The sequence below is a fragment of the Astatotilapia calliptera genome, chromosome 16 (genome assembly GCF_964374335.1).
Source record: "Astatotilapia calliptera chromosome 16, fAstCal68.1, whole genome shotgun sequence".
Classification (NCBI taxonomy): Eukaryota; Metazoa; Chordata; class Actinopteri; order Cichliformes; family Cichlidae; genus Astatotilapia; species Astatotilapia calliptera.
This window is the reverse complement of record NC_137437.1, coordinates 2,307,030-2,327,446: the sequence shown is the minus strand read 5'-3', so window position 1 is coordinate 2,327,446 and position 20,417 is coordinate 2,307,030. Positions and strand designations below refer to the sequence as shown.

General features: G+C 40.3%; 1 protein-coding gene across 1 annotated transcript in view; it reads right to left on the bottom strand.

Annotated features, from left to right (window-relative positions):
* sctr (secretin receptor) overlaps nt 1-20,417 on the bottom strand; it is a 31,856-nt gene that overhangs the window by 9,597 nt on the left and 1,842 nt on the right. Inside the window, exons 3-6 of the mRNA XM_026144909.2 lie at nt 6,216-6,311; nt 5,424-5,524; nt 4,662-4,771; nt 2,271-2,403 (exon numbers count right to left, since the gene is read on the bottom strand). Of these exons, the coding sequence (XP_026000694.1) occupies nt 2,271-2,403; nt 4,662-4,771; nt 5,424-5,524; nt 6,216-6,311 (440 nt within the window). The remainder of the gene's footprint in view (nt 1-2,270; nt 2,404-4,661; nt 4,772-5,423; nt 5,525-6,215; nt 6,312-20,417) is intronic.

Below are 20,417 nucleotides of genomic sequence, written 5' to 3'. Positions count from 1 at the left end.
TGTTATAGCTGTTGCATCATCTCCTGAGGATTCGTCTCCTCCTTCTTACACTAATCATTGCTGTCAGAGGTTTTTCTTGTGACACAGATGGGCGAGTGTGCAACTGTTCTTCGGAAACATGCCAGAAATATGCGATGCTCAGCTCTAAACACTGTAGGTGAGGAAAAAGCTCAGCGAAAAACTGATCAGTGCAGCTAATCTTAGTGTGATTCATCTTAATATTTTCCTCCAAAAACCTTGGCTGTGACAGGGCCAGACAAAGAGCAATCCTGGAGGCTTGATTTATTGCACTGTGTACCCTGCCCGGGACAGGGTCACCAGGTCCCTACCCTGGAGCTTGGCCCGGCGTAGAGGCTCCAGAGTGAGGGTCTGGTGACTGAGCCTTAATCCGTATGGCCTGACCAGGCTCTGTGTCCATTCTCCTATGGGTCCACTACCACAGGAGTCTATAGGGGTTTGATACTCTTTGGATTGGGTGGCAGTCAGAGGCAGAGGTCCTGGCATTCTGATGCCCAGCTTCCAAAACTGGCCTGTGGCACAGGGAACGTCACCTCTCTGGTGGGGAAGGAGCCTGAGCTGGTGTGTGAGGTCGGGAGATACCGACTATATATAGCTGGGCTCATCTCAGCGCATAATTCTGGCTGTGGAACAAGGTTTCTGGAGAGGGATGGGACTTATTTCCACTGAAGATCCCCTATGTGAAAGGTGGTGGGCTCCTCAGGATTCGCTGCATGCATATTGGGGTTTTCCCTGGTGGACAAGTGGGTAGCTTCCCTGCACCTCAGAGTCAGGGAGTGGGTCCTCATGTTGTTTTTTCCTCTGTGCCAAATGATGGTTCACTGTACCCAGGCTTCTTAGAGTGGCTTTGTTGTGTGAAGGACTCTAATCCACGGACTCCGCTGTTCTGCTGGGGGTCTGCAGGGTCACCAACATGGGAAGTGATAGTGTGATCTGGGGGGAGTGTGACTGAGAGAAACGGCCTATCTGATCTGCGATGACTCACTTATGACTGGGGGGGAGGTCACTGACATTGAATGTCCTTCACTGACATGCTTGAAGGAGATTCAAAGCTCTTCTTTGCATGTTTCTGCCTTTTGCTCCATTCTCTCTAAACATGATCGCACTTCAATAATGTTGAGGTCTGCGCTCCGGGGAGGCTAAACCCTGACTGATATTTTTTCATTGTGTGTTTGTGTTGGCAGTGTGTTTGAGATCATTGTCATGCTAAAATATGAACTTGCTGCCAATCAGACTCTTTCTACAAGGAAACAGATGGTGGATCAAAATCTGACAGTACTATGTTCATAATTCCCTAAATTTTGACAAGATCCCCAACAACCCCAGTCTGAAATGAACCAACCACGGCACAGCGTCCACTATCTTTTACAGATGACTCTTACTGTTGTGCCTCTTTCCTGATCTCTTGGGATTCATCACTCCATAAAACCCACATTTATCTTTAGTAGTTTTCAAAATGTTCATGTTCAAACTCAGCCTCAGATTTCAATTTGCAAAAAAAGGAAAAGAAAAAATAGCATGAAAGTGTGAAAACCTTTTAAAAAGTATATCTTAAAAACTATAAGATTCTAAAATGAAAAACAATCATTATAACAAACTTTAAACATTTTATTCAGATCAGAGATGGTGCAGCAGAAAATATTCTAAAAATCTGAGACTGAAGGTCTTGAAATTGAAAAACACGCAAACATTTAACAAAATTATTCTCTGATTTATAAAAGTCCACGATCTTGTTCCATCTACTTGTATTTTTGTTTTTGCCATACAACGCGTCATATTTGCTCAGTCAGCATGAAAATGAAATAAAAGTGTCATGTTCTTCATTTTGTATCCAAGAATTTCATATTAAATGCTTTTCAGCGATGTACCATTCAGAAATGGTCACTATAGTGGTGCAGAGCTTGAATCCATAATCTATTTACATTAAACACTTTTTATCTATGACACAAACACAGTAGATAAAAACTGGGGAAAAGCCATGATTGGTGGATAACTTGCTCTACTTCCTGAGGCACAGCAGTGATCACAGGATCAACAGTTGATGCTGTGAAGTAGTAAACTCATTTTTCAGTATCACCCACTTGCATTAATTGAAGAACTTGAAGAAAAAAGTGGCACAGCATTATCTGAATGTGTCTGTCCCCACATGTTAAATGTTAATGTCTTGTCTTGTTAAACGTCTCACGTTACCAAGTCACAACATAGCATGTGCCCTCTCTCTCTCTCTTTGTTAAGACAAAAACAGAAAGTACCGTATAGATGTGACAGTGAAAACTGTCTTCATTTGAGAACAGAACTGCATCCCTAATAAAGATGAGTACGGCTCGGAAGATGAAGGAGAGGAAGAGCTGGACATGGATAAAGTTGCGTGTGCAGTGGAGCCTCCTGAGGATTGTGGGACACAGACATGGATCAAATGTTATAATCGTTCATGTTATTTGATAACATGTATATCATAGATAATGTAAATGTGTATATACATGCATATATTTGGTGGTGATAATATATACATGTTAAATTATAAATTATGTATTGAGAATAGATTATTTAACCCTCTAAGGTCATCGTCACTGGTAAACCTTACCATAACAAAAAAGTTACATTTTTGTTTGTAACCTTTTGGGCTCTACTTCTACTCCAATGAAAAGAAAAAAAAACAGTAATTATTGACAATTATTAACTGACACTTATCGAGTATTTACATTTTTCCACAAACGTTCTTTGCTTTTCTGCAACAGATATCAAAAGTTTAGGGTTTGGAGCTCAGACGGTTAATGTGACAACTGAAGTCTTCATGATTTAAGAGTGATTAAACGTGCTAATTTCTTCTTCTTAGTGAAGTCATCAGTTCATAGATCAAATATATTGTAATAAAAATATATTGTGAGGAATTCCCTATGTTGCATTCATTTCTCCAACAACAAAATTTCTTTATTTCTTCATCGTATTTGTGGCATTTCAGATAAAGTGGAGATTCAGATGCAGCACTGTGTTATTTTGCAACGCTGCAAATGTTTGACTCACAGTAATGACGATTTGTAGTTGGACCTTTAATTACATGTTTTATTATTAAAAGAAAATTATTGTTAAGAAAATAATTATATTGAGTTTTACTAAAAGGGCAAAAATCAGTCATCAACACTTGGGCCATATATGCTTACAGTACATAACCATTTGTAAAGTATAGATAACTTAAGGATTATAAATCTACCCTCTGGATCTATAACTGTGATCTGTAATGATTGTGCTAAGCTAAAAGGTTTGTTGAAGCCTGCAGACTCGAATACTGTACTACTCAGCCAACTCTTCCCTCTTTTTCTACAAACGCTTCACAAATCTACCTTTGCCTGAAGCATTTACCAGTGAGTTGCATAAAAGGTGAGATGCATTCATCAGAGTATAAATGTGTGTGAATGTTGGATAAGAAGCACTTAAGCATAGGAAAAGTGCTTGTGTGAATGGGTAAATGAGGCATGTTGTATAAAGCACTTTGCTCTGGGAGAGTAGAAAAGCACTATATAAGAATCAGTCCATATACCAGACATGCTAAAATTGTTTTCATGGTTCAGCTCTTATCATTTAAAGCTTTAACCTCCTAAGACCTGAACTCTTCCACGGCATGCCATTTGATATTTGGGCTGATTGGGACCCGATCAATGTAAAAACAAAGAAACACCAGATTTTTTTTTTTTACCCAATTTTTGTTCCTAAGAAAAATGAGAGCCACGTATGAGGACATTCGTCTTAAAATTTGATGGAACAATGGTAGTATAATGTCCTCGTAAGTGGATATCAGGCCCTTGTAGAGCAAAATTGAGTATTTTGGTCTAGACAACCCAAAATGTGATGCCCACATATGTGGACGCCAGGTCCTAGGAGGTTGAAGTGGGCACAGGTGGTGTTGAAAGTTAGAAAAAAAAATCAGCCACAGATACAGGTTCTCTTTTTTTTCTATAGACTTTTAGATTTTGGCTGGACAAATGGGATGAGAGCAGAGGAACCTCCAGGATGCTGTGTTCATAGTTTAAATGATGAATTAAGACCAGAGTTAGCTGCTAAGGATCTCCATAAATCACTTGATGCTCTTGTTTTCAAAACTTTTTTCAAAAAAAGTGCTAACAAATCAGTATACTTACATCATTGACAAATAGCATAAGTCATTTTATGAGTTAAAAATACTTACACTGTACTTAAATTACTTACACTGTACTTACATTTCTTGCAGTGCTATTTGTGTCCTGAAAAATACCTCAAAGTTATACAGCCTGCACCCCAGTACAGCATACTTACAGTGTAAGATGGGGAAGTATTGTTTGTTTTTCCAGAAATTACCATGAAATTATGAAGTAATCAACACGCACTTAAAAATACATAGGATGTTTTAAAATTACTTACAAATTACTTACAATATAAGGTGTTTTTCTTCTTTTTTTAAAAATTCATGTAAATTCAAATGATATTACATTTAGTTACAGGGTAGTTAGTCATGGGCCTAATAGCTCTTATAATGTAAATGTCTTATAATAAATCAAATAACTACTTTCTAATAACATCTGTAATAATTGTGCCTCACACACAGTTGGTAAAGTAACAGACAGTGTTGTACGCAGATATTGTTGTTTGTTAATTCTCTCATCACTGACCTCAGAAGGGAGAGAATAGCAACAGCTGTGATGAGGAAGACAAGGGAAACACTGTAACCCACAGAGTACATGATTCTCACAAACAGGAAGTACCTCTGGGAGCTGTGCACCTGGGAAAAACATGAATATATCCAGTGAGTTCAGCAGCAGCAGATTTTTGCATGACTATGTATCTATTTATCTCATTGGACGAAAGGCAAGAACATTTTTGGTATCATAACTTTCAACACTGCCACAACACTGCCATGTAAACAGGATTAATTCAAACTGAACTGGCAGCCCTCACCCTGCATCTGCAGGGTTCCTGCACGTTCCTTCTATGTGCGGAGAGTGTGAGAAGAGGCAGAGGAAGACAGAAGACTAAGGCTACGTTCACACGTACACGCAGATTTTTCTATGCGTTTGCACCTTTTGTCCCCTCGTAAACGGCGTTTTCGGTCACTGAAAACGGAAAATCTCCATTTTCAAAAAAACAGAATAACGAGGGGATGGGAAACAAAAGGAAAACACAGCTGGAACTAATCTGACACAACGAGAAAGGGAGGAAGCAAAACTGAACACTTTGAACACAGGACAAGGGATTATCAAAAAAATAGGAAACATGAGACACACACTAAGAAGCGGGCTTGACACAAGGACTGGGAGGAAACAGACATGGGGACATAACCGAGTGGGGAGACAGGTTTTGTTACCGCCCCCCGTTCAGTTAGTTCGATGGGTGACTGAGTGCTACAGCATGAAAGGAAGAAGGAAGAGGCTTACTTCTAGAGGAAGGCTTTCATTAAAGCCATACTCGCATGCTATATCATGTGGAGGGTAGGGATCAGTCCAGCCAAGCTCTGTGCAGTTCCTGAAAACTTGCCCTACAGAAATGGAACACATACATACAATGTGTTTTATTGTTAACACATAAAAAACAATAGCAGAAATTTAGGGTTTTTTTTGTAATATATAGGATAAAGGTTAATCTAGTTCAACCCCCTGGAGACAATGAGTGTGTGAATCTAATTATACCACAATCCAAGAGGTTCACTCCAGCTCACCACGGACATCAAGGTAAGACCTACAGTATCTAACATCCCTGTGTTGTTGTTTCTTTGTTGTCAGGAGTGTTGGTCCAGGATCAACATTGCAACTGAACAATCATGTCTTTGTGATGCCATTACTGTGCAATGTGGGGGAAAATGTACTTGTTTATAGAAAACTCTTTTCTGGTAGAAATAGTAAGCATTTCAAGTGTTTTCTTTATTAATTTATACAATATATTAATATATTTATGATACATATAATAAATATATTGTGAACTTGGTTGTGCTGTTATATTAAACTTATGTTAATTTGTTCATGTTTGCTTTTAATAACATTAGCTTGTTTCTTGGTTAATGCTAACTGAATGCTCAGACAGCATCACTGGTAAATTGTGATACTGATTCTAGACTTACATTATTATTATGATGTAGAAACTACAGCAACACAGGGATATCAAATCATGTGACTAACATAGCCAAGCTATGAGTTTAAAAATATGCACTACTGTATGGCCCTACTACTAACCAGTGGTGTGTAGAAATCCAGGACATGGCTGAGACACAACATCTCCAACTGCAGCATGGGGCCAACAGTTAACATGGTCCCACCATCCCCTGCATTCTGTCAAAAAAAGAAAATCAAATTTTCAAAGAAAATCAAATTTCACTTTGTTCACAGCTCAGGTGATTGCTAAAGCACAGCGTGGGTGTGGGAGGAGTTTGGTGAGGCCATGGAAACAGACTTTTGGCTTGAGGCAATTCTGGTGCAGGTGGAGTGCTGCTGACTTCAACTAGCTGGATGGTGGAGGGAATACTTTGATGACCTCCTTAATCCCACTGACACATTTTCTGTAGAAGAACTCAAACATCACTGGGGTCAAGGTCACTGAGGTAGTTTGATGGCTGGGCCCCTGGATGAGGTTTTCCCGGAGTTCCTTAACACTCTGGCTGTGGTAGAACTGTCTTGTTGACACGCCTCTGCAATGTTGCATGGCGATCTGGGGTGGTGCCTGTGAAATGAGAGACTTGAGTGATAGTTTCTATATTTAAGAAGGGGGACTGAAAGGGTGTGCTCCAACTAGAGGGAGACGGCTCTCCTCGGCCTCCCTGGGAATGTTTGTGCTAGGGTAAAGGAAAAGAAAGTTTGTCCATTAGTCGCACTTCAAATCCAGGAAGAACAATTTGGTTTTCATGCTGGACCAGCTCTTTATTGAACTCACACATTTTCAAGTGTTTATGGGAGTTTGGCCATCCAGTCTACATGAGTTTTGTAAACTTGGGGGTGGCATTCAACAGCATCCCTTGGGGTATACTTAGGTGGTGCTTAAGGACTATGGGGCCCGTTACAAGCTACAACCGTGTACAATTGTGACAAGAGCTTGTCTGAAATGCCAACAATAAGAGGGATTCATTTCTGGTGAGGTGCCCTTTTTAGTGAATTTCTAGGTGAAGCCAAGTGACTGAAGGCTTGCGCGTTGGTGGCCTCATCGTCTCATCTGTCCCTTTTTTGTAGATGATGTGGTCCTGTTGGTTTCATCAGGTAGTGTGAGCATCGAGCTCACACTGGAGCGATTTGCAGTCTATTGTGAGAGAATGGGAATGAGAATCAGGTCTGAGTTCATAGCGGTCAGCCAGAAAAGGCTGGAGTAGCCACTTCGTGTAAGAGAAGAGTTTCTTCTCCAAGTGGAGGAGTTTAGGTATCTCATTTGATCATGAGTGAGAGATCCTGACAGATGGATTGGATAGTGACCGAAAAACAAGTCGGGGAGATTAATTTTCCTCAAAGTTTTTGCTGGGCTTTCCTCTAGAACAGAAAGAAAAGTGAATAGTTCAGTGTGGCTCATTCAAGATAGGCTCAGAGTAGAGCCACTGCTCCTCCACATCGCAAGGTAGTGATGTGCGGATCGATCCTGAAATATTGATTCCTCCGATACCAATCATTTATGTTCTAGAATCATTTCTCACATTAAAATATCGATATTTTAGTAATTTAGGGTTAATTTGTAGTTTATCATTAACAGGAACACAGTGGAAAGAAACTATAACATTCGGATTTTCTAGATTCAAAGGAACTACTTCCTCTTCCGCCTTTCATAGTCATGTGCGAAATACGGCTGTATAAATGTCTCGCAGCCCCTTGGCGTGCGCACTCACGACAATGGCTGAGCGTAATTGTGCGGATGTATTTTACCTCCACAAACAGCTGAGACGTGGTTTGCAATAAATGTGGCAAAAAAGTGAGGTGTTGTGGCTATACTTGCCAACCTTGAGGCCTCAGAATTAGGGAGACATTCAAAAGGGCTGTTTGGGGGGATAAATATATTTTACAGTGTTTATTTATCGGATAAAATACGTTAAATGTCACCGTTATTATTGGCCGGCCCGGAAACAGCGGGGGTGTCCAAATTCAGAGGCTGCTTCCACCTGAGGACCCGGCATTCGCGGTCTAAAGAAAGTCATCACGTATACGTCACGAGCTCCCTCGGTGGAGTGAAACTCTGCCGTCTGTTCCTTGCTCTCTAAAATATAACCGGGCGCTGACGTAAACTCTCGACCGTCTCTCACTTCTGTTTAATCATTTTCTGTTTGATGTTTATTCAGCTGTGTGAAAACCCCGGAGGAACCCTCCCGAGCGATTAATAAAGTTTAATTTAATTTAATCTAATCTAATAACTTTAATCTCAGCCAAACCGATTTACTCACGAACAAATAAAACACTGAAAAAGCCAACCAATAACATTTTTAAGTTATCAAAGTGACTTATATATCATGTTTAACCCGAGTGGTGAAAGCCCGTGGGGGTTTGAAGACGATGTGTCGGTCGGCTCAGATATTTGAAGTTCACACAGCTACATTCTCACCTGAAAATATGTTAAAAGGTTTTTTGCGACCCAGAAAGAGAAATAAGAGTAATATTAAAACTAAGACGCTGCCGCCATTGTTGGAAACTGGAATTGGCTGGCCGCGCTATGAATTCTGCGATATGGTTTTTCAACTTTGTTGTCTGGGTGGAAAATCTGGAGAAAGGTGGTATTCTCCCGGAAAAATTGGGAGGGTTGGCATGTATGGTTGTGGCAACATCACTAACCTCATCAAACACCTCAGAGTAAATCATATCACAGAATATGACGAGCGTATGTTGAGGCGAACTGAAGAGGAGGACAGGGACAGGTGCTGCTAGGGTGAGAGTCTCTCACGGAGTCCTTTAGTCCTGCAGGCAGGCAACGTGTTCAAATAGCACAACTTCAGTTTTTTATTTCTATATGATGAACTCTGCATTATTAAGTGATAAGAAGAAGTAATCTGATGTCCTGTAATCATTATGATGCTATAATTTGAGATACAATAAATAAAATCTGTTTTTGTACAAAGTATCGGTATCGGATCAGTATCGTCGATACCACCCTGGATATTACTTGGTATCGGATCAGAAAGGAAATCAGTGGTATCGCACATCACGATCGCAAGGTAACAGTTGCGGTAGTTCAGCCTTCCAACTAGGTCGGCTCCTGGAAACCTCCCGTGTGAGGCATTCCAAACGTGTCCTTCTGGGAGGAGGCCCCAGGGTAAACCTAAGGTACAATGGAGATATTGTATCTCTTTGATGGCCTGATATATCTCAGTGCTCCGGGGGATACGTTTGATAAGGGGCCTAGGGAGAATGAGGTTTGAGCTTCTCTGCTCAGGCTGCTGCTGCCACCAAATCACAATAACAGGTGCCTTTGGCGTTGTAAAAATAAAATAAAATTGAATTGAATTGCCCCCACAAGGCACCATTGGAGAGATGGAAAAAAGTATTTGGATGGATGGAGGGATAGATAATAATAATAGTCAGGAAAATGTGTAATATGTACAGTACAGACACCTGTTAATTAAAATTGTTCCTTATCTGAACATCTTCCAGGTTTTTGTGTCAAAGAATGTGCAAAAAATAAATCCACTGGTACTTACTGTCTATAGCTAAACTGAGAAATCATAAGGACCTTTTACTACAATCTATTCATGCAACACTTTTATACTATGCCTCTAAAACACTTTCTTACAGGTTCTTAAGGCATAAACTATCATGCACATACCAATGGATGCATCAAGAGCTGTCAAAGAGACTGAGCTCCCACACCAGAAATGCCATACCAGGTCGTCATGCAGCCGGACAGAATACTCTCAATGCTGCATCCATATACAGGGAGTGCAGAATTATTAGGCAAGTTGTATTTTTGAGGAATAATTTTATTATTGAACAACAACCATGTTCTCAATGAACCCAAAAAACTCATTAATATCAAAGCTGAATGTTTTTGGAAGTAGTTTTTAGTTTTAGCTATTTTAGGGGGATATCTGTGTGTGCAGGTGACTATTACTGTGCATAATTATTAGGCAACTTAACAAAAAACAAATATATACCCATTTCAATGATTTATTTTTACCAGTGAAACCAATATAACATCTCCACATTCACAAATATACATTTCTGACATTCAAAAACAAAACAAAAACAAATCAGCGACCAATATAGCCACCTTTCTTTGCAAGGACACTCAAAAGCCTGCCGTCCATGGATTCTGTCAGTGTTTTGATCTGTTCACCATCAACATTGCGTGCAGCAGCAACCACAGCCTCCCAGACACTGTTCAGAGAGGTGTACTGTTTTCCCTCCTTGTAAATCTCACATTTGATGATGGACCACAGGTTCTCAATGGGGTTCAGATCAGGTGAACAAGGAGGCCATGTCATTAGTTTTTCTTCTTTTATACCCTTTCTTGCAGCCACGCTGTGGAGTACTTGGACGCGTGTGATGGAGCATTGTCCTGCATGGAAATCATGTTTTTCTTGAAGGATGCAGACTTCTTCCTGTACCACTGCTTGAAGAAGGTGTCTTCCAGAAACTGGCAGTAGGACTGGGAGTTGAGCTTGACTCCATCCTCAACCCGAAAAGGCCCCACAAGCTCATCTTTGATGATACCAGCCCAAACCAGTACTCCACCTCCACCTTGCTGCCGTCTGAGTCGGACTGGAGCTCTCTGCCCTTTACCAATCCAGCCACGGGCCCATCCATCTGGCCCATCAAGACTCACTCTCATTTCATCAGTCCATAAAACCTTAGAAAAACCAGTCTTGAGATATTTCTTGGCCCAGTCTTGACGTTTCAGCTTGTGTGTCTTGTTCAGTGGTGGTCGTCTTTCAGCCTTTCTTACCTTGGCCATGTCTCTGAGTATTGCACACCTTGTGCTTTTGGGCACTCCAGTGATGTTGCAGCTCTGAAATATGGCCAAACTGGTGGCAAGTGGCATCTTGGCAGCTGCACGCTTGACTTTTCTCAGTTCATGGGCAGTTATTTTGCGCCTTGGTTTTTCCACACGCTTCTTGCGACCCTGTTGACTATTTTGAATGAAACGCTTGATTGTTCGATGATCACGCTTCAGAAGCTTTGCAATTTTGAGACTGCTGCATCCCTCTGCAAGATATCTCACTATTTTTGACTTTTCTGAGCCCGTCAAGTCCTTCTTTTGACCCATTTTGCCAAAGGAAAGGACGTTGCCTAATAATTATGCACACCTGATATAGGGTGTTGATGTCATTAGACCACACCCCTTCTCATTACAGAGATGCACATCACCTAATATGCTTAATTTCGAGCCTATACAGCTTGGAGTAAGACAACATGCATGAAGAGGATGATGTGGACAAAATACTCATTTGCCTAATAATTCTGCACTCCCTGTACAGGTGAAAATAGAGCAACAGGACCGCTAGTCTTTGATTTTATTTATTTTCTGCTGTGTTTTACTTGCATTTATTTGAAAGACTGAGTGTAAACACAAAATTTTTTTTATTTTATGTGCTGGAATGTGCAGAAAATAGGTTTAAATATTAAACAAATTTCTTCCAGTCAGAGAATGCTGCATATAATTACATTTTTGCTTGATGCATAAAGTTAAAAGGTTAAAACTGATAAAACAAGTTTTAAAAAGAGACTTTTCCATTTGATTACATTTTGTATGATGAATTATGCAGAAAAAGTAGAATTGGGCTGAAAGATCTATCGCTTTATCACCTATTCAGGTTGTAAATCATGTTTTTAAAAAGTAACTAAGCAACTAAGTAATTAATTACTTTTGAAAATAAGTAATCAGTAAAGTAACGGGATTACTTTTTGGGGGAAGTAATCAGTAATTAGTTACTGATTACTTTTTTCAAGTAACTTGACCAACACTGAAAGGGACAAGTTACCTAGGGTTTTATTGTGCATGTTTTGCTGTGTTTTACTATTTTAATATTTTAATATTGACGTCGACATCTGGTTATAGGCAGGTCAAGACATTGTGCTCTGGATGAAGCTCAGGAAGTAGAGATGGTCATCTACTAATCAGAAGGTTGGCGATTTGATCCCTGCATGCTAAATATCCCTGGATAGTAACAAGATAGGAACCCCAGTTTGCTCTTGCTTGCATCCATCACAGTACTAATGTGTGTACAATGGGATTGTATGAATGGGGGAATGAGGCAAGTTGTATAAACTGCTTTGAGAGCTCAGGTAGAGTAGAAAAGTGCTATATAAAAAATCCATATAGGGGAATACCCCTTGGAATCAAAGACTTGGACCCTTTAAATAGCGAGCTGATCCAAACTTCCTGTATTGGAGCAATGGGCCAATCCGAAGCACAATCTTGGGTTAACAACTCAGTTAGGAATATAATATAATGCCCTTCTATTCCTCTTATTTTTGTAACATATATTCTGGTCAGTGTTTATTTTTCAAAAACACAGTTGTTAGTAAATGAAAAAGCATTGCACATTGTTGGAGCTATTTGTTCTGTTGGATGTTTGGTTGGCCAAATGAAAGGAATCACAACTACACACATAAACATCTTTTTCACTTACTAACAACTGTGTGCCCTTAGACCGCCTTTGCAGATGTGCACAAATTTAAGGAAAGTGTGCATAAAGGGCTTCAAATGTCTTCTAAATAGTCCTCAGATGCTGGGTGGTGGTCTAAGCCCTCACAGGCTTTGTTGAGACTGGAGGTGGAAGTCTGTGTGCCTTTTCTCAGTATTTGTCAGTTTTCATCTTGTGTTCTGCCTGTTCGACTGAGGACATTTTCTAAACACAAGCTAAACCAAACAAAAGATGACAGCTTGACTACTAAATAGTGCCTTTACTGTTAGACTGCTTTCCTCTCCATCAACCTCAAACTTTTTCTCACCAGTGCAGAAGGAGTTACTCTACTCCTTCTCTAGCAATATATACTTCAGAAAATAGACATTTTTCCCTAATTAAATTCTATCTAAGACTTTCTCTAACCTCTAGCTGAATACACAGTCAGAATAAATTAAGACAATTTTATTAAATATATAAAAAAGCTGCTGTTCAGTCAAATGATTTAATAACTAAATATTAATTATTATTTTTATTCATAATAAATTGGTGTCATTCCCCATTAAATTACTAATATAAATATAAAATATAAATATATGCAGCACTTTTTTGGACATTGCAAAATCAGAACTGCAATATTATTGCAATATTATTACTAGTGTTGTTGTATGTTGTACTGTGTATGTGACGAATTTAATTAAATATCTCACTTTTATATAATTCAGCTAATTGTTTTGTCAAACACTATCACCGGCACTACATTTTGTATATGTCAGTTATTATGCAACACCAGATTTAATTAAAAAACTTTTAGGGCGATACAGAGATGGCTCATTAAACATATCTTGTTCGACCTCAGTGATATACAATGTAGGTTTGGTAGGTTTTCCCCCTAAATAATAAACACCTAGAAACGCCACTTTGAGTTTACTTGTCATTTCTGATACTTAGATTAGTTTGATGATATGAAACATATACGTGTGCCAAACATACAAAAAAATAGGAAATCAGGAAGGTGACAAACATCTATGTTTTCTGTAACATAGTTGCAGTGAATGAGAAGTAGATTTCTTCTCTATATATTCATATCCACCCGAAAAGCCAAAGGAAACTTTCACATTAGCTGTAAATGCTGTTGAATTGTGAATTAATTTATATGAGTAAAAAGAAAAAACAACAACAATGTATTTGCTCCTATCACGACACTAGCAGTGAGCTCCACTCTCCTCACACTTTTCCTGACTTTTCCAACTCAGATTCCATCCACATTTCATCTTGGACATGATGAGCCTTGTGGGTGTTTTCAATTTTACATCAAGTGAAGTGCTAACATAGTTGTGTGGATATCCCCGTCTCAATAAACATATTCACCAATGATTCCTCTCACTTGGGATGTGACTAACCAGTATCGGATCGCTGTTGAAAGTACTACAAAATGTTTTTTGTGAGGTTGTCTTGGGATGTATCATGCTTCCTTGCCTGAGGTTAGCTTCTGTTTCTGGGGATGAGGGTAGGGCATGCTCTCTTATCTTCTCCAGGTAAGCCAGGTTAGGCTTTTTGTGCAAGCTTTTCAGGTGGACTTTAAGGGTCATGGGATTTTTCTGCCTTTAGAAATGTCCCACATATTTGATCTTGTTCCACTACATGACACTTTTATCTGAAACATAGTCAATGGACTGGTTCTTATATAGCACTTTTCTACTCTGAGCACTCAAAGCGGTTATACAAAACTCGTTCATTTACCAAATCACACCCATTCGCACAAGCACTTTTTCTAAGCTTCCAATCTAACATTCACACACACATTCATACTCCAATGGATGCATCGGAGAGAAACATGGGGTTACTATCTTGTCCAAGGATATTTGGCATGAGGACTGGGGCAGACTGGGAATAGTCACATTCAGTGTGGACAGATCGGCAACACAGACGACGTGACTTTCCATCTGCTGGCATAAAGTAGCACAGCAAGAAAACAAACCAGAAACTGGACTTCATATTCACCCTAGATTAACATATGATCTCCCCACCCGCCCCCGCAAAAAAAAGACAAACGAACAAAAAACCCACACATTTTCTCTATAAATTCAGTTGACTTTAGTCAGTTTTGTGAATGCTCAATATAGTTTCAGTAAAAAAAAAATTCTGTGAAGGCTAATTGTTTTTTTCAGTTATTCAAATGTTTTTTACTTCTAGTTTTAATTATTTTGTTCGTTTCGAACGATAATAACCTTGCCTGCAGTTTTTATGACGCTGTCTACCCATCACAGTCACAAACATCTTTATGTTTTTCATTAAGATGTTTGCTGTGGTAAACAGGTAAATGGTAAAACAGACTATTACTCATTGCCTTGTTTACACATTCATGCATGTGCTAAAAACTCTGAAAATATCAAAGGCAACTCAGGATTCAGTACCTACTCAAAGGATACTTCAATACGCATATCGGAGAAGCCGAAAAGAACTTTCAGCCATGTTTACAGTATTATTCTTTAAATAGGCCAGGGATGCCAAATTGTGTCGATATCTCACAACAGAGCAGGACTACTGTTAAAAACATTTAACATGAAGGATGTGTCTGTTATTCATTACTGGAGATTACATGATGCCCTTTGGCCCTATGGAACTCTAAAAATGTGTGATGTCCTTGTGTATGCTATGAATCCACCTATCAACAGAACAGCTAATGTAATTTCTCTTCAGTACTCTCGTTTCCAGAACCAACCTGGGAGTGGAAACCATGGCAACACAAGATTTTTTTGTACTGCAAATGCTGTTAGCTGACAGATCATGCTATTACCTGCTGCAGTAATGGGGAAAAAGTATGCTGGGTTTCTTCTCAAGTTACCACATTCAGTTAAAATCATTACAGTTCACCATACAGCATTGCAATACCATCTACTCTGTCAATCTTCTTTCATCTTCAAACCTGCTGTTGAATCGAAGCTTGGGTTTAAATAGACAGGGAAAGCCTGGATTTAAAGATCTAAACACAGAGGTTTCCTTCACTAAAGTCTTTGCACGGAGTAAAGGAGCCTTTAACTGATATTATTTAACTATAAACCAAGTTTACCCGTAGAAAAGATTTGGAGGGGAATGTTATGACAACAGCACTGCCAAGGGTGGAGAGGGAGCAACACTGGAAAAGCATATGGAAGGATGCAACACATAAGCAGGACCCAGTGACCATCACAGTGGCAGACATCTAAGAAAGAGTCTCACCTATGATGAAGAGTTGTACAGCACAGACCATGACATGAGCCACATATAGTGGATAAAGAAGCTAACTGCACTGTATGAACATCTGGCAGCACAAATGAAAAAGCTGCTAATGAAAGAGATGCAACCAGAAGCGCTAACCAAAGGCCCGGCAGTCCTGATCCCCAAAGATTCCCAGAAGGCTCCGATCCCATCCTACTATTAGCTCAATACATGAGTTGGGCCCATAAAGATATTTTCTTAAACAGCAGTGGAACGAAACACCACCTGAATTGACTACCAGAAGGCCTATTGATTAATGCCTCATGTAGGGATCCTGGAATGCCTAGAACTATACAAAATCAACAGGCTGTATGAGCCCTCAGCAGGAATTCAATACGGATGTGACGAAAAATACCCTACTTGGATAATAAGCTGACCATTGACATCAAGATGAGAAAGCTTCTAAAGCAAGTTTTCACTTATTGATTAAACCACTGAATGAACTGCACTGTCACAAGAATATGCATGTATTCATTTGGTGCTTTGGAAAATGTATAAATGTTTTTTAGGTGATTCTAGTCGCCTGATAAGTCTGTTTTACACTACTCAAATTCAAATTCAAATTCAAATTGTATTTGTCACACACACACAACCATACACAGTATGACATGGGGGTGAAATGCTTGTAGCTGTACAATGCCCGACCATTAAATGACAGAAGAAAAGTTTTACAATATTTACAATTTACTACAAAAGTTTACAAATTAACTTAGGAATTTACAGTAAAGAATGTGCAAATAGCAGAAGAGATTATAAAGATAAGGATTATAAATTATAGGAATTATAGGATTATAGGAAATGTGTGGTGGTGCGTGTGGTGACGTGTGTGGGAGAGTCCAGTCTTATAGTGACGTGTTTGGGAGAGTCCAGTCCTACACCTGGTTCAGGCCCCGAATAGCCTGGGGGAAGAAGCTCCTCCTCATTCTCTCTGTTTTGGCCTTAAGGGAGCGGAAGCGCTTCCCAGACCTCAACAGTGAGAAGAGTCCATTGTTGGGATGGGAGAGGTCCATCATAATCTTCCTAGCTTTGGACTTGCACCGCTTGGTGTAGATGGACAGCAGGTCAGGGAGCTCTGATTGAATGATGCGTTCTGCCGAGCGCACCACCCTTTGCAGATCTCGTCTGTCCTGCTTGGTGCTGTTCCCAAACCAGGTGCAGATGTTTGCCGTCAGGACGCTCTCGATGGTGCAGGAGTAGAAGTTCTTGAGCACCTTCAGTGGCAGATGGAAGTCTCTAAGTCTTCTGAGGAAGAAGAGACGCTGACGAGCTTTCTTAACCAGGGTGTTGATGTGACAGGACCATGACAGGTCCTGAGTGATGTGGACACCCAGGTATCGGAAACTGTCCACTCTCTCCACTGGCGTGCCACTGATGATGAGGGGTTTGTAATTCCTCGAGGTGCAAGTGAGAAGAACCTGTTTGTTTTCTCTGGACTGTCCCATGAATCCCTGCCCCCCCCGCCCCACTTTCATATATTGCACCTGGTGACTGTAAATAAAGAACTATTTAATGATAAACAGTTCAGTGTATTCACAGTCTGCGATTGCTCGATCTGCCTGCCCTGACACTATCAGCTGGCCAGTCAGCTGCCTCTTCTCCTCTCATTCTCCTCCCTCTCCTGTTGCTACTTCACTCATGAAACTGATCAATGATCAGCTGATCGTCTCTCTTGTTTGTTTATCTCCCACTTTGCGCCAGAAGGAGGAAATCAGCAGATGTTGCACTAAACAACAGCAGCACGTTCAAGCTTGATCAGCTGTTGTTAGAATGTGTTTAATATTAATTTCTAGTATCAGCTGATGTTTGCTGGAGCCACAGCTGTAAAGCTGCTGGTCATGATATCGGTGTGGAAACATGAAGGTGATACAAATCATACATATACAGTGGGGCAAAAAAGTATTTAGTCAGCCACCGATTGTGCAAGTTCCCCCACTTAAAATGATGACAGAGGTCAGTAATTTGCACCAGAGGTACACTTCAACTGTGAGAGACAGAATGTGAAAAAAAAATCCATGAATTCACATGGTAGGATTTGTAAAGAATTTATTCGTAAATTAGGGTGGAAAATAAGTATTTGGTCACCTCAAACAAGGAAAATCTCTGGCTCTCACAGACCTGTAACGTCTTCTGTAAGAAGCTTTTCTGTCCCCCACTCGTTACCTGTATGAATGGCACCTGTTTGAACTCATCATCTGTATAAAAGACACCTGTCCACAGCCTCAAACAGTCAGACTCCAAACTCCGCCATGGCCAAGACCAAAGAGCTTTCGAAGGACACCAGGAAAAGTATTGTAGACCTGCACCAGACTGGGAAGAGTGAATCTACAATAGGCAAGCAGCTTGGTGTGAAAAAATCAACTGTGGGAGCAATCATCAGAAAATGGAAGACATACAAGACCACTGATAATCTCCCTCCATCTGGGGCTCCACGCAAGATCTCATCCCGTGGGGTCAAAATGATCATGAGAACGGTGAGCAAAGATCCCAGAACCACACGGGGGGACCTGGTGAATGACCTGCAGAGAGCTGGGACCAAAGTAACAAAGGTCACCATCAGTAACACACTACAACGGCAGGGAATCAAATCCCGCAGTGCCAGACGTGTTCCGCTGCTGAAGCCAGTGCATGTCCAGGCCCGTCTGAAGTTTGCCAGAGAGCACATGGATGATACAGCAGAGGATTGGGAGAATGTCATGTGGTCAGATGAAACCAAAGTAGAACTTTTTGGTATAAACTCAACTCGTCGTGTTTGGAGGAAGAAGAATACTGAGTTGCATCCCAAGAACACCATACCTACTGTGAAGCATGGGGGTGGAAACATCATGCTATGGGGCTGTTTTTCTGCCAAGGGGACAGGACGACTGATCCGTGTTAAGGACAGAATGAATGGGGCCATGTATCGTGAGATTTTGAGCCAAAACCTCCTTCCATCAGTGAGAACTTTGAAGATGAAACGAGGCTGGGTCTTCCAACATGACAATGATCCAAAACACACCGCCCGGGCAACAAAGGAGTGGCTCCGTAAGAAGCATTTGAAAGTCCTGGAGTGGCCTAGCCAGTCTCCAGACCTCAACCCCATAGAAAATCTGTGGCGGGAGTTGAAAGTCCATGTTGCTCGGCGACAGCCCCAAAACATCACTGCTCTCGAGAAGATCTGCATGGAGGAATGGGCCAAAATACCAGCTACTGTGTGTGCAAACCTGGTAAAGACCTATAGTAAACGTTTGACCTCTGTTATTGCCAACAAAGGTTATGTTACAAAGTATTGAGTTGTATTTTTGTTATTGACCAAATACTTATTTTCCACCCTGATTTACCAATAAATTCTTTACAAATCCTACCATGTGGATTCATGGATTTTTTTTCACATTCTGTCTCTCACAGTTGAAGTGTACCTCTGGTGCAAATTACTGACCTCTGTCATCATTTTAAGTGGGGGAACTTGCACAATCGGTGGCTGACTAAATACTTTTTTGCCCCACTGTATACCAACAAGACAGTGTTGTCACAACAGCGTTTGTTGTAGTTCAAAGGCTTTATGGTTTTTCCTGTAATACCTGGTGGTGTAGTCGGTGATTTTTTGTCAGTTCAGCCTTTTATATTATGTTTAACCGGAGTGACCACCCGGTCAGCTGGTAACAGGCATTTCCGGGAACGTTAGAGCACTTATGCAAATATGTGATATTTTACACAGAAACATTCTCGCATGAAAATATCTTAAAAGTTTATTTTGTGACCCAGACAGAGTAATATTTCAAACTCCGCCACTCTGTGTTCCTCCGCCACTGCCTCGTTTGAGTTTTGGACGAAATGGATTCTGGGATATTGCATTTCGTCATTTCGAGCTTATTGGAGACCAAAACAGCCAATCAGATTTTTTTTGCATCCAAGTCTGTGATTGGCTGGTTTTGTGGCACAAATATAACGGTGTAGAGAAAGGGTTGAGCGCGCACGGGCAGAAATGTTGAGGCGAGCGAGCGCAAGTGCAAAAACTGAGCGACAGGGGCTGCTGTTGTGTGTGTGTGTTTTTTTTCATGCAGCAATGAATTTTGTTCACTCAAATTTAGCTTTTCTTCGCTGAAAATAAATTTCTCCTCAAAATGCAACACCTGCAAATTTTTTTTTTACGTGCGCTCAGAATAGTGGCACAAAAATAACACCATAGGAAAAGACTTCAGTTCAGCTCTAATACCTCTACAATGACAACAAGAAAATCTTAAGCCATTCTGTCAAACTAGCTGTGAAACTGAAGTTTATATCACAATGCTGGATTCTACTGGAGTGAACAGCCTCAGTTTCACTTTCGCTATTTGTACTTTTTGGTTTTGCTCCTTTTTCAGGTTTATTATCTGCGAGGTCAAATGTGATGTCATGTAATTCCCAGTAAGAAATGTAAATAAATTCAGTAAATTTACTGGCAGCAAAATTTATGAAAGAACAAACATGTGTTACTGGAAAAATACTAAAGTAGTTTGTATAAACAGAAGAAAAAATACTGTCTTGAGATTGCCCACCATTAAGAAGGCACAATAGCTGCCTTTCTGTTGCAAAATACAAATGTATTCAGTAATAACATAAAGTAGATGTTTTT